We start from the raw sequence: 25,774 nt of genomic DNA, 5'->3' as shown, positions 1-25,774 counted from the left end.
CTCTTCCTATACAAAAAACAAACAAACAAACAAAAAAACATAATAATAATTAAAACCCAAAAAATGTGTGAATGTGTTTGTGTATATGTGTTATAAAGTGTATATGGTCCTAAGAATGTACGAAGGCACTCAATTTAAACCTAAAAGTTTATTTTAGAAAAGAAAACATATTGTAGATTTGATGTGAATCAATATAAAACCAAGTGAACAGTGTTAAATGAAGTGCTTGGAAAACTATACATATCGAAACGAAAAACAATCAGCCCCGGCATCTGTTTGGACAGCTCCCCTGTAATATTACCACAAACATACATACTTCATCCTATCTTTCCTCCTCCCATCCCTGTTATCCCTTCTTTCCTCTCCTCATCGCTCTTTCTCTCTCTCTCTCTCTTCCTCCTGAATACTAATTCAGCCTCACAGTCCTTAATATGATTCAAAGCACACCTCCTGGGTTAGCCCTCTCCATTTCTCTTCAAAGGTTCTTCTTCTGGCAGCGCTGGTTGAATGCAGTGACAGAATGTGTTTGAAAAAGGAGAAGGGAGAAACCTTGCTTGCTTGAGGCAGAGACAGTGCGCATGTACCGTCTGGACAGCATGCATGTGTGTATGGGTATATTCAAGGTTACGGCTCTCCACAGACACACTGGACATGACAAGCAAACATGATGAGCAGGTTTTATATTGATGTGCCGAACTCTTCGATTTGAGCTTGAGGGGTGAGAAAACAAGTAGAGAGGGAGTCCGAGAAATCAGGAGGGATTAACAGATTTTTGTACATGCTTTGGAGAGTGCAAGCGCAACAGGAAAATAAGAGCAAGGGAGGGGCGGCAGAGCTGGGTGGGGAGACAGATGCACCGCATTGTCAAGCGATAATGGAGAGAACCAAAGAAAAGAGATGCCCCGTATACGATTGCTCAAGATATTGATCTGGAAACTCCAGGGAATTGTGTGGAACTTCTGATCGACGCTCTTTCTTCTTGTTGTCATTGACATTTCTCAATGTCATTGTTAGCTGTTTGATACTACAACCAGTTGTATTGATTACCAAGGGATTTAGGGGAACATAAGTGACCGGTGAGCAGTTTCACACTGTTCTCTCCCGTTTCACAGGCACACTGACTTAGTGACTGACTAACTGATATCTCGGCTCACCAGAGAGTATTGAGGGGGTTGCATTGAGGCAAGGAGGGAGGAAGGGAGGGAGGGAGGGTGGATGACGGCGAGAGCGTGTTGGAGGCACACACACACACACACACACACACACTCTCGCATACAGCCTTACAGAGACAGGAGGGGAGAGTCAGAGACGCGGAGAAGAAGAAGAGGAGTGAGAGAGAGAGAGAGAGAGAGAAGGAGAGAATGTCTGCTGAGAGGGTGGCTCTCGTTCCTCGTTCACAAACCGGCCCTCGCTGAGACACCATGGGCTGTATTGGCTCCCGCACCATCAGTAAGACCCTCTCCGTTTTGATTGCCTTTCTTTTCCAGGTTGAAGGGAGACCAGCCAGGGGTAGAGGAGCGATAGGTGATGCTCGCACGCATCCCCCCCTCTCAGGGAAAAACGTGTGTGTGTTTCTATGGAAACCTTTTGGTTAAAGGCCGTCTGTCCTCCAGGCTTTGACAGTGATTCGGCACACTGCTTGTGGGAAGCCGGGATGGAGATGTCAGCTTCTGAGAGCCGTTAGCGTGTCTGCAATTGATAGCCGTGTGTGTCCGCATGCATTCGGTAGGTGCAGACAGAGTGGTTTTAAAGATCCAACGTGGAATTTTTGGAGCGTACGATTGCATTCGATGCACCTCCAGAACGACTTGCAATATCTGACACTGTGCTAAGGTCACGTCAGGAGCTGTTTGTGTGAAAACAGCAGCAGTTCACAGGTTTGAGCGCGGACGTATATGCAGGTTAACTGAAGAGGGTGTTTTTTGGGATCAGAGGTGCTCACACGCAAAAAGCGTTTAGGTGTGACGTGGTGCCGGCTGAATGCGTCTCACATGTAGGTCAAATTCTGCAAAGTCAATGGCACCGGTGGGCACCTGTTCCCGCCAAACAGTTACGCGTTAACACAGCCGCCGATGACAAATTGCGGGTGTTTGGGCACAATTAATATTCTGCTGTAACTGTAAGTCAGCAGGCAGGCTAACTACCCCGGAGAGAAGACTCTGAATTGTTCCTCTTAAACGTGTTTTACAATGCCGTATGCCCATTAAGACGAGAGCGCAGGATCAAAACAAACCCAGGCAGCTGATGGAGGGATAAATAAATAAATGCTGCTGTATTTGACCTTTGATTGTCATTGAGCTTTCATTGGCAAAGGAACAGAGAGTCCGGATGGAGGATTTCTTTCACATAATAAAGCTCTTGCAGAAAGTGTCAGAGTGGGATATATATTGGGTAATTAGAGAAGCCCCTGCTGAGTAACTAAATTTAACCACCTCTAATAGATTTATATTTTTTAAGAACTAAAAATTCTTCAAGTTGTGGCACTGAAATTGGCCGTCTATCTGATATGCTCTTGAGAGGAACGTGGATGGCATATTTAGTGTGTTTGGCTATAAATAGTGTCTAGTTTACAGTGACCGAAAAGCAGAGGAGAGAGGACAAGATGCATGCTCAATAATATGGGTCAAGTGCCTGATATAGGCCTGTGATTGTTCACCCCTTATTTTGAATGGAGCAAACACTTATCATGTAAGCTGAGTGAATTTATGTGCTGTCGACATGTTGCACTGATGCTCTTAATGGCTCAGCCAAGGCCCCGTTATCGATTTTTTTGGTTATTCTTGATTTTATGAGCTCACCAAGCAAATTGTTGCTACAGCCAGAAATAGGACCATTCTTAGGTCTACATTTATCATCTCAAATCCTAGTGAGATTCTGTGTTTACAGTAAAATGCATCGCATTTTAATAATACTTTTAAACTTTATTTTTTAGATCAGGTTTGGGTTATTAATTAGAGTCATTCACACAGACATTGCTCCTCTCACAAGATCATGTAATGAATCAACCACAGCCTTTAAAGGGCACTACTGAAATACCTGAATCTGGTGACAGATTGTAAAGGGCAATTGCAATTTATTAATCAAAGTATTAAACTAGAAATACCCTCTTGCAGCTTTCGGTAAACGAGCATGAAAGGACACTTCACAGGCTTTCCTCATTAAAGTTGTTATGTTAGCTAAGCAGTAAAACCTATTCACCGGGAATATGTTTGCTATAATTAAGCTCTTCAGTACTTCACCAATCAGCAGTGAGGGTCAATCAATGGCTGTGTAGACACAGCACTGAGCATTAACATATTATCATGAATTAAGTGAGGATATATTGTTCATTTTGAACAGATTCTGTGGGTCTCTTCTAGTTATTTAACACATGATTAACATATGACAGATTTTTTATATTTTATATATATATATATATATATATATATATATATATATATATATATATATATATATATATATACATACTGTACACACACTTACATATGACACACATCAATCTCCTTCACAATGGTGATGTCTTTTTTAAAATCTTAACTTATGTTTTTCTTTTTATTCCATAATACATTTTCCATAATACATATTCCAGACCACTGAAGCCGAATAATTCATGATGTGACCTTATGGTTCAATCCTAAGTAAGTGTCTCACAGGAGTGAATAATAACAAGAGAAGTGTGTGTTGGCAAGCTTGAAAGTCCAGTCACACACTGCTGTGTAATAAAAGAGTTTTCTCTCATTTCTTTCTGCTCTTGTCTACTCTAGTTATGATTGTTTCTGAGGTCTCTTTAGGTAAAGGCATCTGTTTAATGAATAAATGTACATGTAGATTGTGTAAAGCGGCGTGTGTATTTGTTTGTCACAGGATTGCGGGTGAGAACAGTTGTGTAGGTGTGTTTGGGAGGGCATCAGGTGGATGGCTGAGCTCTTGGCACTGATGCCGATGTTTGCACTGGGTCGCTCTCTGTACGTGTTTGTTCTGTTCGGAGCTATTGCGTTACTCAGGGATGCCTCTTTCTATTGATTTAATTTCAGGTTCTGAAAGAGGGACAGACAAGCTGACATGCAGAGGGTCTCTGTCTACATTTCTCTCTCTCTAACACACACACACTCAATCTATTGCATGTGTGTGCGTTTGCATGTGATTCCATGATCCAGCTTGTTCGGTGACAGACATGGTCCAAGGTGACTGGCTCAGCATGATTGAGAGATTTACTCATCAAGGAGAAGGAGGAGGAGGCAGAAGGGGCAGGAGGAATCACAAAGAGAGAGAGAAGGACTGCAAAGAATGAGTCAGATGAATGAAAGGAAGGAGGGAGGGAGAGAAAGAGGGTGATGGACGCCCAGGGAGTGACAGACAGGAACTTCTCAAATGTCTTCTGGTGAATTTGTACCTCTTATCACTTTTTAATCAGTGCTGTCCATAAGGGGAACCAATCCTCAAGTTACTTTTAGGTTTTATTCTAAAAGTGCCCCTGACTTTTCTTATTTTAAGCTGCTGCCATCCACTTTCACCTGTCTGTTCGCTCAAACTAAGTTTGAGACAGCAGAAGCAGTTGCTTTTTTTGCAGATTTCCATTAATTTTAGGCTGAAGGTCACTTCATAAACTGATCATTTAGAAGAGAATTATAAGTCCCAGGTGAAGAAATGTTCAGGCTCAACAAGTCAATATCATAATGAAATGCAATAAAATGTTCAATCTTTCTTGCTATCTCTTTATTTGAAACTGAAAGATTTTGGTTAAGTTAGTAATGCAATTCTTTAGAGATATGGCATGGATAAATCACAAGAAAAGGTGTAGCCCCTTCATCATTATCATTATTTAGTTATCTATATATATTTATACATTGTTACAAATAAATGTTGTTCTTTTGAACATTCTATTCATCAAAGATGCTGCTAAAAAATCAGCTTTGCTAACACAGGAATAAATGACTTTTTAAAATATATTAAAATGTTACAATTTAATACTTTACAATATTAACTGTATATTTACACAATATTTGCCTTTGGTAAGAATTAGAAACTTATCTGTAAAATTATTTTTTTTTGAAAATCACACTTTTGAACTGCAGTATAAATATATATTCCATGTAATTTGCATATATACTTGCTGATATAATTTGCTGATATTTATTTTTAGGATATTTATTTGTTAAAATTCATTATGCAGCTTTTTTATAGCACAGAAAATGAGATTTTGGTATAATTTAATTCTCAAACCAGACTTTGGCCTAGTTTAACGACTAACTAACTGACTCATTTAAAGAGTGATTGCAGCTGTTCAGTTTAGTTGCTGTTCATGTATCTATTTCTCATGCTCTCCATCTCTCCTTTACTGTCCCCTTTTCACTTAAGGTCACTCTTTTTCTCATTAGAAGTATTTATATTTAGTCAGTTCATTTCTATTGGTCTGATTGCTACACGATCATGAAAAGTGAGTGCTTTGCGAAATACATTTGTGAGTGTTCACATAACACCTTTTTCAACTTCAACTTTCAACTGACTACTTTTTTATGAATTTTTGCCATTCATTTACATAACATTGGTATTTTAGGGGCCTGCACACAGAAAACTTTGAAAAAGGGTTTCAAAGTGCACGTTTTTGAAAACAATACTTTTGTCATCTCTGTGTAAACTACAAAAACATCATGCACATTCGTATTACATGTTCGGTCTATAGGAATGTGTGCATGCGCAGGTGTAGTGCTTTTTTTTTTTTTTTTTTTTTACAAAAGTGACATTGCCAACTACATGCAAAATACAGCATTTTATTAGTTTTTGCAGATCTATCTGAACTGGGATTATTTTGACAGCATCGATATCTGTATGTGAAACTTTTCAAAGACGCAAAGAAGCCTTGTGGTACCATCACAGAGAGGCACAAAATCACTTTCCAGAACATTATCGTTCACCGTTCCTGGCTGGTGGAATAAACTTCCCACCCCTATCCGGCAGAGGTGGGTTGAGTACCCAAAAACTTTACTCAAGTAAAAGTAAAAGTAATTCTAGAAATATTTACTCAAGTAAAAGTAAAAGTACTAGTCTTGAATAGTTACTTGAGTAAGAGTAAAAGAGTATCGGATAAAAAATCTACTCAAGTAGTTAGTTACTAGTTACTTTGGGTCATATATACGGAGCCTTTTTTTATATAGATATATAGACAAAAAATGTATGTAATGTATGTGTGTGTGTATAAATGTATATATTTCATCAGCCTTTAATCCAATTTATGTAATTTATTATAAAACCCTGTCTGTTTATTTAAGTAACAAATATAGGTGTCATGCCATAACATATTTTTAATACGACTGACTTTATTTTAAATGTGAATTTAACATTGAAAGTTAATGTGATATAAATATTGCTACTAATCTTTCATTGTTCAGAAAGAGAGCAAATAACATTTACATTATTAAACATAATTTTCACTGACAGTCTAGATTTCATTCACTCTCAGAAACTACCATTAAAATCACTGAAACTGTTAACACTGTGAAATCAATATCTTAATTATAGATTCGTACACACATCTGCACTTTGTTGTTTCTGACGAGAGAATTCGGCAGAAAGAGGTATTCAGTAAGTGAGCGAGTGAAGGAAGCACCGGCATTTCAGCGATGACTCATCGGAACGCCTCTGATTGGCCATTGCATTCAAAAGCTCAACAGAACCGTGTGTGATTGGTTAATGCGCAGCGCTGTAAAAACGCGTCTGTCTCTGGCTCAGCGCCAGCAAGCGATCACAGATCTGAATTTAGCAGCTGATGATATGACTTGCTGAACGTACTCGCACTGGTGTGATTGTATTAAAATTAATAAAATTTTAATCGGCTATTCTTTGTCTTTTGGAAGCTGCATTCAACCTGTTATAAGCCACACACGTACAACAAACTAATGTCACAGTGGTATCGTGTACTGTAATCGAATGTAGCCCAAGTTATTACCTGTTAAACAGTAGACAGCACACGCGTTCATCTAATAAGGATCTCCATCGCAAGCAAAGAATAGCCTTTGCAGATTAGCTTTCAATTCAGTGCAGTTCCATAGCCCCGTTTTCAACGTGGCTAATATTCTTAAACGTTACAACTCTGAGTGAACCGCTTCAGAGCTCAGCGCGTGCAGCATGGAACTGAACGACTCAATCAAACTGATTCATGAACCAATTCACTCGTTTGCCAATTGGTTTGATCAAGCCTTTGAACAGAGTTGACTCAAAAGAATGAATCATTCGCGAATGGGCATCGCTCATTGTCGAGAGAAAAGTAGACGGCGCGTTTGGAATAAACTGAAGCATTTATTGCATTAAGATAAAGTAACGAGAGGGGCGTCGCCCACAGTAACGAAGTAAAAGTACAGATTTTTCCCAAAAAATGTACTCAAGTAAGAGTATAAAGTACCCATCTTTAAATATACTCCGAAAAGTATTCGTTACCCCGAAAAATTACTCAAGTAAATGTAACGAAGTAAATGTAACTCGTTACTACCCACCTCTGCTATCCGGAATGCTAAATCCCTGACAACAGCTGAAAACTCATATCTTTCAAAACTACTTGGCTTCATCATAATTATTTATTTATTTATTTCTTCTCTTTCTAGCTTGTACTTATTTGAACTATGTCTAAAACTTGGTATTACACGCACTTCCTGTGTCTGTTTGCCACTTTAAGAAGAATCGCTTTATGTATCCCCCAATTGTAAGTCGCTTTGGATAAAAGTGTCTGCAAAATAACTAAATGTAAATCTAAGAAAAATATTTTGGTATTTAGTATAATCTTTGTCATGTAAACTTACCTTTAGACCACTTCAGAAGTGGTTTAAATGAGTTCAGGCCAAATATAAAAATGTACTTCACTTACAGATCTCAGAATTCAAACACTCTTTTCCATTTGAGTCGAAGAGAGCATTCATCAGAAAATGTCACTGCTCTGCATTAGCATCCATACACTGGGAACAGGAGATCTGATTAATATCCATTTTGCTTAGACACAAACCCAGTCAGAAAGCAATCTGATCGATTAAGTGTAAATACCCATTTTGTTTTCTGTTCTTCACTCTGATGGTCTGTAACTCTGTGCTTTCCCTCTGACTCTTTTCTTTTTTTGTGTGTCTTTTAACTCAGTGTCATTTTTATCTCATTACGCCTACCCTCTGTTGTCCTCAGTTTTTCTTTGTTATATCGCATAGCATAGCATTCCTTCCTTCCTTCCTTCATTCAGTGTCTCAGTCTTTCTCTCATCCTCTTTGTCCCTGTCTTTCCTGTCCCTCCCCCTTCTCTCCGTGTGTTTTTGGCTCAGCACTGAGGTGAGTCAGCCTCTTGGACTTCGCTCCTAATCAGAGTCACTGTGAGCGTCACCGTGTGTCAGAGTTCCAGCCTGCATTCCTTTATTTGTCCCTTTTTCTTCACTCTCTCCACCTTTACCTTTTGCTGTAGAATTAAATCTCAAAGAAGTTCCCAGACGTGCTAGGCGGTGAGATCTTTCAAGCCAGATTGTCCCATGGTCCAGTTGTTCCTCCATCTGGTTGTTGGTGATGCAGATCTTCTGCTGCTTCTCCCCGTGATACCATCAGGCTCACGCCGGGTGTCTAGGAATCTTCATCCTGTTCCTTGTCATTCACTGCGCGTTGACGTTAGCTTTTATCATCGTCACATGCAGATTTGTTTATCCCGTTTGACTGCTTCTTTCTCCGTCTCTCTCGCTCTCTCTTTCCTTTCCCCTGAAGCCCCGGCCCTCATAATGCTCAGTGTCAGACTCAGACATAAATGTAGATGGCAGGGTAAACAGTGCAGCGGCCATGTGGTGCTTAGCGACCTTGGATGCGATGGCTTATCCTTCATGTCTCTTGGGATTTTCTCAGTGTGTTTTCCTGCATGAGTGGAAGTGTTTTGTCCGTAACAACATCATGGTGGAATGGAAGGATAGAAAGTTATGGGTCCTGACAGCTGGGATGTGCGTCTATCTATCTATCTATCTATCTATCTATCTATCTATCTATCTATCTATCTATCTATCTATCTATCTATCGTTCACATCTAGTCATTGTTGCTGATATTCTGGTCTGTTGGTTCTGATTGTCTCCTTTAATTGATTATGAGTAGATCTGCTTTACCTCAACTCTCTTGATCTGTCTTTCTCTATTTACTCCTCACTCTTGTTCACTGATCTCCTGCAGAGCTGCGCTGCTCTGCATGGCTCTATACGTCTCTCCAGAGTGGGTTAGGTTGATTGAGGAAATGGCCCTGAGGCCCAAAGGCTCTGCTGTACTTACAGAGAGCGAGAGCCCAGCAATTAAAAGACACACGCTCACACACACACACACACACACATGCACGGGATGCAATTAATGCATTCTGAGATCCAAATCAGTCTGGAGTATGGAGTGAAAAAAAAAGAAAAGAAAAGAAAATCAGATACAAATAGAACAAGGACTGGTACATTCTGTTTTGATGTGATTAACCCCATCCCAATATTGCTATTCAATTGCGTCAACGGTTTAGGACTGTTGTAAATGAGTTCAATGAATCAAGCCAATGCTCAACTCAATTTCACTGATATTGAGCTAAATTAAATAGACCTAAATTGAATTGAGAGAGGTGGGGGAGTGAGAGAGCATGTGTACTGCAGCTAAACAGGGTCTCATTCACTAATAATTACGTACATGTGCACAGCGAAGGTTCCCATGCAGAATTCCTTCCATATTCCTAACACGATTTTGCCATTTGAGACTTTTTGGATTCATAAAATACTTTTTTTGTCATATGGAAAAGTCATCAGACTTGGATCTTTGAGTGTGACGTGCTCAGCATGCATGCATTTTAAAAATAGACTTTTATTTCTGAAATGCAGGAAACGGTTTATAAGAATAATAATACATCACTGCTCCACTACGGTGAATGGGAGCTGCTAAGAAAAAATGAATAAAACAAAAATCATGTAAGTCTTTGAAATCCGCCATTGTTATGGCAGCAATAGATATGCAATAAAATATTAAAATGTCTTATATAGACAAGTTTGCAAGACTAATCATTTTACTAGTAAACCAAATACCAATGTTAACTTGTTTCCTAAAAGTTTTTAAAACAGCATTCATCATTTAAAGAGCTAAAATGCAAGAAAGAAAATAATTCCTATTATTGAATATATAAATAAATGTAAAACATGTGACTGCCTACATTTTCACAAAACTTGCTCCTCCACCATGAATAAATCTGCATCTAAACACACAATTTTATAACTGAAGAATCATAAAAAAAAAGTATTTTTACAGTCTTCCCCGTGAGAGACAATTACCATCCCAACAGGGCTTTTGTGATGAATTTCTGAAAGTGTTAGCGTTTAAAGGCAGGTGCCTACTGTTCACTTTTAGAAAGCTTTTACCATATAAAGCTAGATTCAACTTTCATGATTTCCAAATTTTTGTCAGATGGCAAAGTCTTACAGTGTGAAAGCAGCTTTATGGAAAGTCTCATTGGGCTCATATTGTACAATCGGCAATTGTAGAAGGAAAAAAACGACAGAGCAGGCACTAGGTTTTACTCTTGTTCTACAATGAATTGATGAATCTGGATCGTTGTAAATGAAGGGAGCAGTGACCGCAGTTAGCAATTAGCATACACAACCAAACCAGTTCTGCATGCTATAAGGACTTCCACAATCTCCTTCATCATTCTTTGCAAACATATACTTACTTTCGCTAAAGGTGACAGCATGAGCAGCAAGTGTGCCATTGTCTAAACCAGTCGGAACAGAAGAAACATATTTTATATAGCCCTAGAGTGCAAGATCACCTGCATGTTTGCATACTGTTGTTTATATGTTTGATACAGATGATTGTTTGATTGCTGGTGGGCCTCATGGACCATCGTTTCGTCACCGAACACTACAGTTCCATTTATTGCTTTGTCTCAAAAACACAGTCATTTTGCCTCAATATTATGTGTTCATGCAGACTCTAATGTTACAGGGCGATTGTTTTCAGGCACATCATTCAAACTGTTAGTGCAAACTGGGTTACGTGTCATTTCTTGTTTGTCATTTTGAATGAGTCACTGTCAACACACCCACCATCAACATAATCAAAACTATGCCGAAGTGCAAATACACAGAAAGCTAGAATACTAAATAAACATATTTATGAATCCGATTTCAATATTAAAGATGTCTGAATTATTTTTTCTACACTTAATCTTAAATTCAGCATCTTTTGGAAGCTTCTTAAAATACAGTGCATAATAATTTGCATAATTGCATCAAGCACTGCGATCACTAAATGTTTTTATCATTTTATAGGAATAAAAGCGTGAAATAACAAATCTCCTTCCCCACAGAGTGCTGGCGGTTTCAGATGGATAATTAATCTAATTTAAGGTCTTTGTGTGAATGTCAGCAGAAAATGTAGCGAGGAGCTGTCAGTTTGACTTAGCATATTCGGTAAAGGTTGCATAAGCCACATGCCTATTCCCTTATCTCTCTCTCTGTCTGTCTCTCTCTTTCCATGCAGCAGCGGATGCAGTTCCCGTTCGGAAAGATGGGGAGCAGGTAAGTAAAACTACAGCGCTTTGCATATTTAAGATTTGCTTTGCACCAAACCCCTGTCCCATGTTGTGAGCTTAAGCTCTAAGCATCACATCTACATGACGTCCCTTTGCCAAGATGATACTTGTGCGACATCTGCATTTCTGTCCGAAGCTATTATACCTACCAAGTGCTGACATTTGTGCCTCATGGCACTTTAATGAAGTCTTTAGCTTACAAGAAGACCCCCTGCGTGCCACACACACGTCTTACGCCCGGTAGCGCTGAAAGCCAGAGAAAGCGTGATGGTATAATGTGTATTTGAAAAACATCTATATTAGATTCTCAGTAAAGCCACGGGAGCTGGACGCCATAGCCCAGCCATTACCGTACAGTATTGCCGTATAACAGCTTTGTCTCCTGGGAAGACATAGCCTCATCCGTCTTCCATGTTTGCTGCCTGTGTTCAATTCCTACCCAAGGGCAACAGCTCTTGCCTTGTCGCTCTGCTCATCCACCGATGAATTTGGCTCAAAATCTGCCATTTGGATTCTGTAAGCTGTCCAAACCAAACGGCATGTTTTATATCTCAATGCAGAGTTATTAAGCCGCGCCAGGAGGCGGTGTCATCCCACTGTTGCTGGAGCCAATTGAAACAGTGTCTGTGTTGTGCGTGTATACATTTGAGTTAGCAAGCCACACTTGAAAAGCCATGTGCTGGTTGCTAAATTAAGAATAATAAAAATAAAAGTAAGAATTTGTCATAAAAATTGCCCAGCAATGAAAATATCTCCAGAATCAGGTACTTAGTTGCTAAGTAGCAAGGCTATTCTTGTTATCTTAGTGCTAACTCAAATCCCCTCTATCTTCACAAAAATAAATCATTATAGGTTGAACTGAAAGGCACTGGATGGGACTATTTTGTTTGACAGAATTGTATGTTTATATATATATATATATATATATATATATATATATATATATATAAAATATGTGTTTTTCTCCCTCTCACAACCTCGAAGAAAGTATAGGCATCAAATTACCTAGCCGACTTAGCTAACTTCTGACTCTGAGAAATCTACTTGGAATACGTGGGATTGTGGTTTGTTATTTACAGTGCTCTTTATTGATTTTGACCTTTTTTGATAACTGAACTAAATTTTACTTTAGAACTTTTTGGCAACTCTCTGGGTGAAATAACAGTTACTGGTATTACATTATTCAGCCATGGACTGACTGAAGTGCTCATTATAGTAACAGCGCCTTTTTAGGTTTTAGATTTAGGTGTGTTTGCTTGGGATTGTACCTAAACTCTGCAGGACACTGGCCCTCCAGGAATGAGTTGGTGATCTTGAATAACTCCCATGCAGACACATTTTAGTGACAGCAACAACAACAAGAACAACAACAAAAATCTACAAAGATTCTTCTCATTTGTACATTAAATCACAGCAATTCTCTGTTAATAACTGTAACTTAAAAGTTGTTTTCAAAACAAATCCCATCCGAGACGTTCTTTACAGTGTTCCACCTTAGAGTGTGTGGCAAAAACATTATGAACTTAATCACTGGCTGTTAGAAAACAAATTCTATGTTTTTAATTTGCACTTAGCTGCTTTTGTCCCCCACAGAAAAGCTGTAGGTGGCTGCCCTAATTGCAAGCCAACCTCAAAATTTTATTTTTAGGAGCCAGCTCCACATTTATGTTACAGAAGCGGCCATGAAGACTAAGATGGTGGGAAACAAATCGATCAACCCCCGAACCGTCCAAGCGTGACTGTAGTCTGTTCAGAGTTTCTAAGGGACTGACATTTGCCCCACGCCAACGCCTTTCTGACACTGACCTCCATTTGACCTTTCACATTGATCTCCCTCTTAATGAACAATGAGCGGCCTCTGCTGTTGGTACTGGCACCAGTGTTTGTCTCGCTGCGATGGGTGTGGTGTACATGCGATCGATCGCTCACTGTGAGTATGTTTGGGTTGGCTAGGATTACTTACTCCAGTGCTACTCATCAAAGTCGCCTTCATCTCCTCTTGCTGCTGTCCTCTTCCAGTGTAGAGACATCAACACGGATACACTATAGGTGGTACTTCATTCATGAATATTTTACCCCATATTAGCGAATTATCTGTATAACACGACAAGGATGCGTACAAAGATGTATATTTTGGTTTGCACAACAGTTCATAACAGAAGAACAGCCTCCTTCTCCTTCTCTTGCTTTCTGTTTATCTGTTGTTCTTCCAGATCTAGCGTTCTGTACTTGGCTTGATGTTTCGCCTTCTGCTGTCTCCTGCTAACTGAAATCATGCTTCATTTTCTTCTCTTTCACTGTATCTTTCCCATCTATTCTTCATCTGTTATCTGCTTTGCTTCTAGCAGGGACGTGCCGAGTTTTCCTGGGAAGGAATCAATGTAAGTCTGGTATTGACATTTATGCCCTTCATACTTTCTGGCTCTTTTGTTTTCTGTCTCTATTTTCATTTTTATATAATATGAACATCTGTTTTCACCAGCATATTACTCTCTGGGGGTATCCAGTGGAAATATATATATATATTTTTTAACAAATGCTCTAAAAACATGGATAGCATCTTATGACAGATAAAGTCCTGTTTAAATGTTTGGAATAATTACGATTTTTATAGTGTTTTTGAAAGAAATCTCTTATGCTCACCAAGGCTGCATTTATTTGATCAAAAATATGGTAAGACAGTACCATTGTTCAATTTGATTTCTGAAGGATCATATGACAATGGAAAATTGAGTAATGACTTCCAAAAATGTTGCTTTAATCTTAGCTAAAACAATTATTTTAAACTGTAATAATATTTCACCATATTACTGTTTTTGATCAAATAAATGCAGCCTTGGTAAGCGTAACAGACTCCTTATATATAATTATTCCAAACTTTTGATCGGTATTGTACAATGTGATGTTGTGAAGGTAAATGTAGTAATACTAGACATGTTAAAATACTGAAAGGTTTGTATGAACATAAAATGCACCCGAAACGTCTGCCATGACTCCAGTGTTTCATCACTGGCAGGTTTTCTGGGGGTTTGAGCTGTCCGCCAGCTGTCTTCGATAGGCCACGTCATGTTATCTGAGATTCGGCCTGTTTCTGTGACTTGTAGGTGGCAGTGGATGTGAGAGATGATAACACAGTGTGGATGACATGGATTTAGTGACATCTGCTCTCACCTTAAATTGAAAAAAGAACAGTTAATACATCAGAAGTTTATGATTCTTACCAGTGATGTTAGCTTTTTTTAAAACGATTATATCATGTATTAATATTTTGAATGAACTTTTATAGTCACATTTTATTATTGTAATTCTAGTACTTTAGTCATTTTTTATTAGGTTTTGTTTTTTATTTTCTATTTAGCTTTAATTTATTTTTATTCTTCAACATATTTTCATTTGAGTTCAGTTCAGTTTTTTTTTCTCCCATGCAATCACAGTGAATGCAGACTTGAGCTTTCAAGCTTCTAAAACCACCATAACGTTTTGTATGAAAGACAACAGTCAACCTTAACCAAATTATTGTGAACTAAGTTAGGGCTGTCAATAATGATTATTTTGTCAGTCGAGTAATCGGTTGATCAAGTCGCCCAATCAAGTAATAGATAATGATAATAATTGTATAATAATTTTTTGGTAATAAAAATTGACCTAAGCAAACAATAGCCATAAAATTACTTAAAATACATATATTAAAGCAATAAGTTAGTAATAATTATTTCAAACAAAGTATCAAAAGCAAGTAGTCATATGGTTTTACTGAAGAAAAAAACTTTGAAAATGCATAATGTATTATAAACAATAGAACTAATGTACATCATGCATTATATCAAACAAAACGACAATGCGACAGTGGGCGACAATGGCCTTACAATTGTTTTTACACTGCGCGAATGAATCATTGTCTAATGTTTACTAAACAACATTTAATTCAAATATACACTTAAAGTTTAATATGTGGACATTTCTTTATGATAGAAAAGCTACAGCTACTGTCATTTCCTGAATATGTGGACATCAAAACATGTTAACTCAGCGTGAGGTTTGAGCAATTAGCCTATGTCGAAATTGCAATGAACCATTAATTTGCTATGTTGAGAAAGATAAAGATGTATTCTCCTGTGATTTACCTTACAAATCTGATGAAATGGTTATAATAAACCCAAACTCACAGCAATATGCAAAGTTTGAGACGCTCCACACATGTATGGGATAACAGTTTGTGTGGAGCAGCATTTACTGTGAACAGAGCACTCAGATATGTAATAAACATGCATTAAATAATTAAAGTGCATATATTAAACCTGCATTGCATATATTTAATTGAATAGTGAATTCACAATCACATTGAGCTTTATTATGATGTGTAAATTGGTTTAATATATCATGCAGCCTGTTAGAAAATGGTAATGAATTCTTGTCTGTCATGCTGCGCCACTAAAGGTATTTTGCCGGAACCTTACTCAACAAGGACAACCTACAGTCGATGATTTTTAAAATTGTGACAGCCCTTCTGAACTGAATCAAAATATTTAAAATCCTCAAAAAACAAAAACAAAAAAACAACAACAAAAGATTGGGTTATGACTTGGCCTTCACTACTTTTCTAATTAACTTGATAAATAGGGCGAATGATTTCAGTCTGATTGGCCTATAAAATTACTAAATTTCTGTAGAAGATTCAGAGTATTGTTGAATGAATCATGTTTATGGTTAATTTTTAGTCATTTTTGAGCTTGATAGCTCCAATCCTCTATTCCTTTCATTCCGAGTGAACAAATTAAGTAATGATGAGTAAATGATGACAACATTTTCGTTGCTTTTAGTTTTGTTACCACAAAAAGTTTACTATTAGGCTACCTAATTAAACTATATTACCTGGCGGAATTATTGTTTATTCTCAGTTATGAATAACAAATATAATTATTTATTGAGCCTTGGTGTCCTTTATCAGTGCCATTGCTGGTGTATAATGAAAGCAATAAGCCAGATGAGGCAGTGTGTTAGTGATTTTTGTGGTTTATAGCTTTAATTGATTTTTACTCCTACTTCTCTAACTTTTGCTGTTCTTTCTTTCTTTCTTTCTTTCTTTCTTTCTTTCTTTCTTTCTTTCTTTCGTCAGCTGTCCATGGAGGACACCACCTCCATTTTGCCCCGTCTGAAGCGGAACACCAACTCCAACTCCTATGGGATTGGGGCTCTGGCTAAGTCCTCTCTGACAGGTGTGTCAGGTGTGTGTCTGTCCTGGTAGCTGGTAACCAACCCCATGTTGGCTCCAGAGGAGGAGATGGCGATTGGAGCCAACATGGCTGCCCCTGTGGGTCCCCCTCCCTTTCCAGTTTCATCACCTGCCTCCTCCATTATATAGTGCATGTCAATGGCCTCTTTAGCCATTGATGAAATCCCCAGTCAGACCCAACAAGAGTTCACACAAAACGGTTGACGTAAGTGCACTATCCATCTCCACATGTTTGCTGCTGGGAAATGTAGTCTTTCGCTGTGATGCCAGCCGTGTATTGTAGTGTGTTTGTGGTTTTGTGAGGTGAAGTGCTCTTTTGTGAAGTAAACTCTTGGTCAGTAGTGTGTCGTGTTGTCGTTTTTTTAATGGATACTACTCATGGTCACAACAGGTTTCTGGAAACGTAGGTATCTGTATATCTCTCGATTTAATGTCTTGTATCTTTTGTTTTTCTCTTGTTTTTCTTAAAAGCTTGAAAATGGGGTGAAGTGCTCAAGTGATACCTTTAGATTGTTTTCCCCCTGGAACAGAAGTGATTTATTAAAGTATTTAAAGAGAGCAGTCACTTCATCAGATGGGGTTTTTATCATTGTCAGCAGCCTCGAGAAAAATCACACCACCATCGATGAGGTTACCATCAGACCTCCTTGTTTTTAACTCTATTTTGCATTCAGAGCTTTCCCCCGAATGCGTCTCTTGTTCGAACGAGATATTTGCATGCTAATGAGCCATTTTGTTTAAAGGAAATGTTTAGAAGTTCGGCTCTAATTATTCATACATGCATAAAAGCTTATGAGTCTCATGTAATTCATTAAAGATGGTCAACCAATCGCATCTCTCTCACCGCTCGCACAGCGATGGATCAAATCAACAGACTGTAGCTCATTCATAATCACTCATTCAGGTGTTATCATCCACAGAGCCTTGCAGTAGTTTACTGTAGTAACGTGATTAAACAGAATAGTGCACTGCCTGGCTGCTTTCATTTCGCCCCTTTCTGCAGCTCCATGCGGAGTCTGTACAGGTTCTGACTTGTGTTTCTTTCTCTTTAGGAGTTACCAGATCAATGAAGGACAAAGTGACCAAGCCCACTGCCATGGCTCAGGGTCGTGTGGCCCACATGATTGAGTGGCAGAGCTGGGGTCAACCATCTGCAGGGCCAGAAGGGGGAGCGGGACGCTCCAATCTGATCCGCGCGCGAGAGAGACGGCTTGAAAATGATGCCTATTGTGACCTGAGTGATGGAGAAAAAGAGGCACGAATGGCAGCGGGTGAGAAGATTGACTGAAGACATTGAGATGATTGGAAAATATATATTCTAGTCACCAGACACAAATGGCATCCCCCCTTTTCACAATTAGTTGTGGTACAGGTTGAAAACAGTGTATTAAATTAAAATATTATAGTGTTAAAGGAATTTTAAATAATGTTTTCAGTAATAATAAAAAATTATCAGTATATTTGGGTTTCATTTTAAGCTTAAACCTCATATAATCAAGTTTTTTCCCCCTTAAAAAGAACAGAAAAAATGTATGTATTACAAAAGTACGTACAGTATATTGACTATATATTTTCTTGAAGTCTCAATGTCTCATGCAGTTTTGCTTCTCTGGTCAATTTATCTTGTTTTAAAGATGCTTATTATTTTACAAAAATGTATAATGTGTACTATAATGTATGAGTAAAAAAAAAAAAAAAGGTAAAAGGGACTAATAATGTGCAATTTATCGTAATAAATAATAATATATTTTTGTTTACAACAAAGACCTTTGTTACAATTTATTGTTTTTCCCACAATTATTTTTGCTACTGTTAAAAAAGTTATTTTATGCTCAAAGCTGTATTTATGAATACAATTCAGTAAAATAGTAATATTGTAAAATATTACAATTTAAAAAGCATTTTAAATATATTTATCTATATTTTTATATATATATATTATATATTTATATATATTTTATATAATCGCATCCAAAACTTTTTTTGCATAATTACATGTGTGTTCTGTGTATTTGTTATGAATACATATAAAAACACACATACAGTATATATTTTGAAAATACATGTATGTAAATATCTTTATTTATATTTATATAATTTATATTATAAATAAATATATTTAATATATACAAATACAATTTTCTCCTAAATACATACAGGCATTTGTTTGTATTTATATATACATAATAAATAAACACAGTACACATACAGATATTATGTAAACAAAACTTTTATTTTGGATGTGATTAATCACTTGACAGCACTAATTTAAAATATAATTTATTGCTGTGAGGGCAAAGTGTCACATGATCCTTCAGAAATTATTGTAATATGCTGATTTGGTGGTCAAGAAACATTTATAATTATTATCAGTGTTGAAAACATTTGTGCTGCTTAAATTTGTTTTTCAGGATTCTTTGACAAGAAAGATCAAGAAAGAAGCATCCTTTCTGATATTTTCTTACGAAAAACAAAACAAAACAAAAAAAAACCTAAACTATTGAACAGTATTGTATATATATTTCAAAATAAGAGTTGGTAAGCGTTTAGTGGAGTCAGCCACCCACTAAGAATCTGTATATATTTAAAATGTTTGTTCATCAAAATCGTTATCTTGCTTTTTTGCAGGCATTATGCAGCAGCTTGCCATTTCCGAGGCCACACTCTTTGCCTGGAACTCGATGGAAGGAGAGAGTCTCTGTGCCGACTCCAACCAGGGCAGCGTGGCTCACCTCAGTGAGGTTAACCAGGAGAGCATCACCAGCAGAGGTGAGGCTCACAAATAACCACCTCATGCCATAACACAATGAAGACATTGTTGGAGTGATTTAGGATTTCTGTTATGTTACATCTAAGTTTCTGCCTTTTGTTTGACTTTAGATGAAAAGAACAATCCTTTGTTTATCCACTGCTCAGATATTACAAGCACAGACGTCTTAAGCACATCCTCACATGATTATTACACTGGCAGCTCAAAAGCCTCTGAATATTAAGCTGCTCTTGCAGTAAGAACTGTCTGCATCTTTGGACCGGAGTCTCATAACCACACCGCTATGCTTCACTGATGTGAGCGCTCGGATACTTCTGCAGATTTGATTTATGTTGTTTACCTAGCCTTGACTGATGTGCCTTCCAGTCCACTTGACAGGTCTAGAGCACATTGCCACTACTTTATTTATTGTGTGGAGATGTGTCAGAGATGCCAGCTGCAGGCCCAAAGGCGATGGGGGAGAATCGTAGAACAGTAGTTTTCCTGAGGTTCAGCTTTCACAAGCCCTGGCTTGAAGAGTAAAACAAACAAACAAAAAAAACTCTCTTTGGCCTGATTATGTCAAAATAATGAGGATTTTGTGTAGCGGAGAATTTTAATGATGAAAAACCATGATTATAAACATTTTTATAGCAATAATCCAATCAAATTGAAAAGTGTGCCATTTACTCACCCTCATATGGCTTTCTTTGAGGAACGTTTTGAAGAATGTTGGTAACAAAAAAAGTTTTGGCTCCCACTGACTTCCATCTTTGCAAGACTTTTCAGGACAGTAGATGGAATAAAAATGAACTCCCAAAACTGATTCTGGAAGATAAATTCTTGAAAGAGTGGTACAAGAGGATGAGCGATGCTGGTCCTTCAAGAGTCACGTTGTCTATAAAGCCTATAAAAAATCAGTCTTCATGCAATTCACAACACTTCAGCTTGTGATTCTTATTAAGTGAGGGTCATTTTGGGGATTTTTTAAACAAGCAAAGTCTCTGAGAACCTGACACATTGCGCTTCTGGAGACTTCAAATAGGTTGCAGTTCTGGAAAATGGTGGCAATGGAGACTTAAAGGTTCCTGATGGTTTCACACCTAATTCTTCCCCTTAATGCTTATTTCTTTTGCAGTTAACATGTGCCTTTTCTTTTCTTGTGCGTTATTTTTCCTGTATTTTGCTGTCCCACGGTCATGCCTTAACTTTGTAAAATCTAGTATTGCATAAGTATTGCCTTCTGGGAAAAGAAAAATATGATCAGATTATCAACTTTCCTGATAATTATGCATGCAATGTAGGAATTCTATACATTTTCGAATCTAAGGTCCTTTCACACCAAGTACGATAACTGTACCAATACTGGTAAAGATTTCGGTAAAAAAATCATTTTAAATTTAAAAGAATAGCTGAGTCCACATCACAGTAAGATTTATAATGACACAGAGGAATGTTATCTTTGGAATCACCTTCAGAACTATTTTTTTCCCAGCTGATGAATGATATAAACATTGACAGCCAATCAGAATGCATCCTACTATAAAGAGCTTGAGCATTTAAAGCAGCAGACGACAACTGCAGCACACACTTATAATAAACAGAACATTATTATTAATTGGTGTGGACGCTGATATAGTTATTTTTCTAGAAACCACTTGAGTTCCAGTCTGCATTTGAATTCTGCCCTTTACCTTCTGACTTTCCGTCTACCTCTTTGTTTCCGTCTCTGTTCTTCAGACCAGCCATTGCATCATTCCTCCGCAGATGTGTGGCCTCACACCTACGTCTCTCAAGGCCTTTACTGTCTTACCTCCTCTGATGCATGGGAGCCAATCAGCAACGAGCCATCGGGTGTGGCTTCTCCTGCTGCTGGCTCTTATATCATGGCGGGTGGGGCTTCAGGAGAGGGTTATGATGGCTCCACCCACTATTTACAGCAGCAGCAGCTGACACTGCAGCAGCAGAATCAGCTACAGCAGCTCCAACAGTATCAGCAGTACCAGCAGCAGCAGCAGCTCCTGCAGTATCAACAGGTCAGAAAACACACAGCTTGACATGCTGCCATGTTTACATGCTCACTGAGTTGTGTTTAGCTCTTCTACTTGACCTCTTTTAGCCAGGTGTCATCTAGGGAGGCACTGTAGGTGGTCTTGCTGTATTTAGAACAGCATTGACTATGACTGAAAAGAGTTCAGGTGTTACGTCTCTGTGGGAAGACTATTCAGTGCTTGATTAGAAATTCTTTCAAATCATTTTAAAATAATTATGATTATATGTAAATAATAATGTGTAATATATGTAATTAAAAAAGCTTATTGAGGTACAAATTTGCATAGAATGAAAATTCAGCTTTGGCATCACAGAATAAGTTATATTTTGAAAAACAGGTGCATCTCATTAAACTAGAATGTTGTGGAAAAGTTTGTTTATTTCAGTAATTCAACTCAAATTGTGATACTCGTGTATTGAATAAATTCAGTGCACACAGACTGAAGTAGTTTAAGTTTTTGATTCTTTTAATTTGGATAATTTTGGTTAACATTTAACAAAAACCCACCAATTCACTTAAATATATATTAAAATATATAAATCCATTTAAAATTGTAATAATATTTCAAAATGTTACTGTTTATTGTGTTTTCGATCAAATGAATGCAGTCTAAGAAATGTATTTTAAAATACTATCAAAATTCATCACTAATCAAAATTTGAAATAAAATAGTTGTAAATATTTTGATTAAAAAATTCAATTGTATTGATTGCAGTGCTTGTTAATAGTAGAGTTAATTTCCTTATTTCCCTCATTAAAGACGTTCAGTACAATTTTTTATTATATCTTTTGCTTCAGAGTTTTACCGATTCTTACTTTTTCCTTCATACCTCTTGAAGTCTTTGGAATATCGACTGCACAGCGCCTCCCACTCCTTACAAGCCACGCCCAACAGCACTATTCACAGTTTGGGCCCGCCCACTCACCCGAGACTGGCTGACCTGTGGGCGGCAGCTCAGGTGGAGCCCCATCAGGTAGAGATGATGGGACAAATGGGCATGACCATGGCCGAAATGGGAATGACTGAAGTGTTCGGTGAGGAATCTGTTGTGGTGGAGACCGAATGCATCCAAGAGGAGGAGGAAGCCAAGGTGGGAAAATTTTATTTCCACTTCCTTCACCAACAGTTCAGTGAGAATGTACTAACCCTTAGACATCCTAGATTCAGATGAGGCTGTTTCTTCATTAGAAAAAATCTGGAAAAATTTAGCACGCATGCTCTGCAGTAAATGGGTGCCGTCAGAACGAGAGTACAAACAGCTAATAAAAAACATCCACACATCTATCAATGAATGTCTTGTGAAACGAAAAACTGTGTTTACAACTTCAAACTACTGCTTCCGGATAACATACAAATTATCCGTAATATTGCTTTTTCCACTTAAAATGTAATCTTGTCTGAATAAGGAGCGAAAAATGCACAGATCAAAGACCAAGCAAACAGTACAAGCAAAAACTGTCCAAAACATTTCTAAACTAAAATGTTGGTGGATTTTTATGTGAAAAGACAATAGACTTTTTCCATTGGAAGAAGCATTATAATGGATTATGGACTGGTATTTAGGCCAAAAATTATGGTTTAAAGTTGAAACTCCTTAACGATGGATTTGTTTGTTACAAACATGCAGTTTTTTGCCTCACAAGAGATGAATTGACGGACTGGAGTGGTGTGGATTACTTGTGAATTATTGTGATGTTTTGACCCATTCACTGCAGAGGATCCTCTGGTGAGAAAGTGATGTAATGCTACATTTCTCAGAATCAGTTTTGATGAAAAAAATCAACTCATCTGCATCTTGGATGGCCCGAGGGTCTGTACATTTTTCATCACATTCTATAAACTATTCCTTTATTTTTTTCCCTCTCTTTCTCAAGGATGATGACATAACACTCACCCTCGAACCCGAGCTGACATCCGTAACTCCTGCCCTGACCCCTCCCCCTCAAAGAGAGGACTCTACCCCACCTGGGGGCATGAGCCCAGGGCGAGCACCAGCAGAGCCAGTGGCTGAGCACATGACCTATGAGGTCACATCCTGCGTCATCCAATCGCTGGAGGAGAAGGAAGAAGAGGTGGAGGATGGGGCTGTTGTCGTGGTGGCAACCAACTGATGGTTCAAATCAAGGGGCAGCTAAAAGAACAAAAAACAAAACCGTCTGTGAAATAATCAACAAGTTAAGCTTATCGTATACACCCTTTTACCCCAGATGTGTACTCATACGGACTGTCACATCAGGAACAGATTTATTCGTTATTAAACGCTGAAAGAACATGCACTGAGCGGAGGGCGCATTTAAAGACTAAACGTGGGAGAGCGTCAAAGCCGGGATGATGCATTACATGTGCTGCTGCTGCTGTTTTATGGCAGGAGCGCTGACGTCCAAGGCCGCTTGCAAATGAAAACGAAGAGTGCAATACTGAGAAATCAATACAACCAAAAGAAAGTGCATGCATTTGTTTTCTTTTTTTTTTGGAGTATTTAAGTGACTGAATTAACAATATCCACATAGTAATAATATATATTGATTTTTGTAATAAAACTAAAAGCCAATGAAACAATATGTATTTGTATGTATATATAACATGTATGTACTGTATGTTAGTATGAATGTATGAATGTATGTGTCTTTAAAGGTATATTCTGAAAAAACATTACGAATTTGCCGTTTGCGTGAAGTTTCCCCAGTGTACCTCCAACACATTCACGCACACACACACTCACACAAACACTGATGCACACACACGTACACACCCTGGAAAACATGTTTTGCTCTTAATATATCCAAGCACAATACTGCCCAAATGGAAACAGTGCTGCCCTTTTCAACATCCTAACTGTATTGTTACTAAGACTTATGCACTACTATGGACATAAACGAATGTATTGCCTATCTTCTTAGCGACAGCCCGGTTTTCTTCCGTTCTACGTTCTTTCTCATCGATGTCTGTGTTTGTCTGCCTGGCTGAGCTGCTCAATATTGATTTGCACTGAACAACAAAAGGCAAACTGAAGAGTCACCGTCATCATTCTGGGAAGTTCCATTAATCTTTGCATGCAGAAAGAGGAGCAAACTTTGAAGAGTTGAGTCTGAGACTACGGGAAACCAAACTGAGAATCATGGGTCCATTTTTGGTGAACTAATATGTAGAAGCCATTTATGCCATGCATATTTTCCATGTTATTTACGTTTTAGCTTTCCTTGTAGCTGACTTAATGCAAAGAGATGAACTCACATTACCTCAGTATCGTAATCATGTGGTAATGGGCTAGATGACATGTTCGGTCACAGTATGTTTTTGTCACAACAGACCATACGACTGTGGAAGGAAATGAAACAGAAGGTGCTTTTCTGGTTAATGCTTGCAGGCTTTCCACTAATTATTTAATAAGCTGTAAATGAAATACCTGCTGCAGAAAGAAGTGCACTCGACTACTAGGGTGCACATCTCAAACCTGTGTCGAAACTTATATACGCTCCAAGAGAGAGAGAGAGAGAAAAAAAAACATTTTGGATGTGGCAACATTAACACTAATTTAGAGTTAGAAGGCATTTGGTTTAGCAATGATTTTTATTCTTCGATGTTTTTGAGAGTTTTGATTAATGCCGTTATGCAATGCTGAGGCAACATTTATTTTTCTAAATTAACGAGGCCTGCGAGCTGTCATCCTTTGTGATATTTCCAACATCGTAGGACTAGCGTCTGCCGAACGAGAGTCATTTTCACAGATCTAGTCGTTGGGTTTGGAATCAAATCTCGAGAGCAGGCGAAATGAGAAAGATTGAAGTGGATGACCTCTCGTGTTTAACGAACAAAATGAGATTCTGTTAGAAGTACACTCTCAGCATCTTCAATGTCAGAGCGCTTTGTGACATGTCCAAAAGATGGCAACATTATCAGCTGACAGCAATGATGCCACAAGGACATATTTCTGTCATATTCTGTGAAATATGATGCATTTAGTGCAGAATGTCGATGCGGTTTTGATTATTGAGGAATATAAAATAAAGCTAGGTATAGCGATCTTGCAGTTTCTTCAACTCCAGTCGGTGTCATCCTGTAACCTCATCTAAATCATGTGCATTTTAATGTGCTGTAAATAAAATCCTTATTGTGAAGGTCTGTCTCATTTGTTAACGGCTAGAGAGAGTTATCAGTAAATTGTTTAGATATATTAAGACCTCT

General features: G+C 38.0%; 1 protein-coding gene across 3 annotated transcripts; it reads left to right on the top strand.

Moving 5' to 3' along the window:
* The first annotated feature begins 1,271 nt into the window (after positions 1 to 1,271).
* Positions 1,272 to 25,707, top strand: LOC127978577 (uncharacterized). Of its 3 annotated transcripts, none has more exons than XM_052583324.1 (9): positions 1,272 to 1,449; positions 11,502 to 11,539; positions 13,902 to 13,934; positions 16,670 to 16,778; positions 17,839 to 18,057; positions 19,415 to 19,555; positions 21,276 to 21,571; positions 22,428 to 22,679; positions 23,464 to 25,707. In XM_052583324.1, the coding sequence occupies exons 1-9, from the start codon at positions 1,422 to 1,424 to the stop codon at positions 23,698 to 23,700; spliced, it is 1,353 nt and encodes a 450-aa protein (XP_052439284.1). In that variant the 5' UTR covers positions 1,272 to 1,421; the 3' UTR covers positions 23,701 to 25,707. The 3 variants fall into 3 exon arrangements, with proteins under 3 accessions (XP_052439284.1, XP_052439283.1, XP_052439285.1); XM_052583323.1 differs by having other exon boundaries at positions 13,899 to 13,934; XM_052583325.1 differs by lacking the exons at positions 1,272 to 1,449; positions 11,502 to 11,539; positions 13,902 to 13,934; positions 16,670 to 16,778 and adding an exon at positions 16,789 to 16,991.
* The last annotated feature ends 67 nt before the right edge of the window (positions 25,708 to 25,774 follow it).

This window comes from Carassius gibelio, chromosome B19, assembly GCF_023724105.1.
Source record: "Carassius gibelio isolate Cgi1373 ecotype wild population from Czech Republic chromosome B19, carGib1.2-hapl.c, whole genome shotgun sequence".
Taxonomy (NCBI): domain Eukaryota; kingdom Metazoa; phylum Chordata; class Actinopteri; order Cypriniformes; family Cyprinidae; genus Carassius; species Carassius gibelio.
Note: the sequence above shows the minus strand (reverse complement) of the source record. Positions and strands in the feature narration are given on the sequence as shown.

Coding starts and splice junctions, on each gene's coding strand:
- LOC127978577 (XM_052583323.1), top strand. CDS start 1,422: ATGGGCTGTATTGGCTCCCGCACCATCA. Junction 11,540..13,898: donor TTCGGAAAGATGGGGAGCAG/GTAAGTAAAACT, acceptor CTTTGCTTCTAG/CAGGGACGTGCCGAGTTTTC. Junction 21,572..22,427: donor AGCTCCTGCAGTATCAACAG/GTCAGAAAACAC, acceptor TACCTCTTGAAG/TCTTTGGAATATCGACTGCA.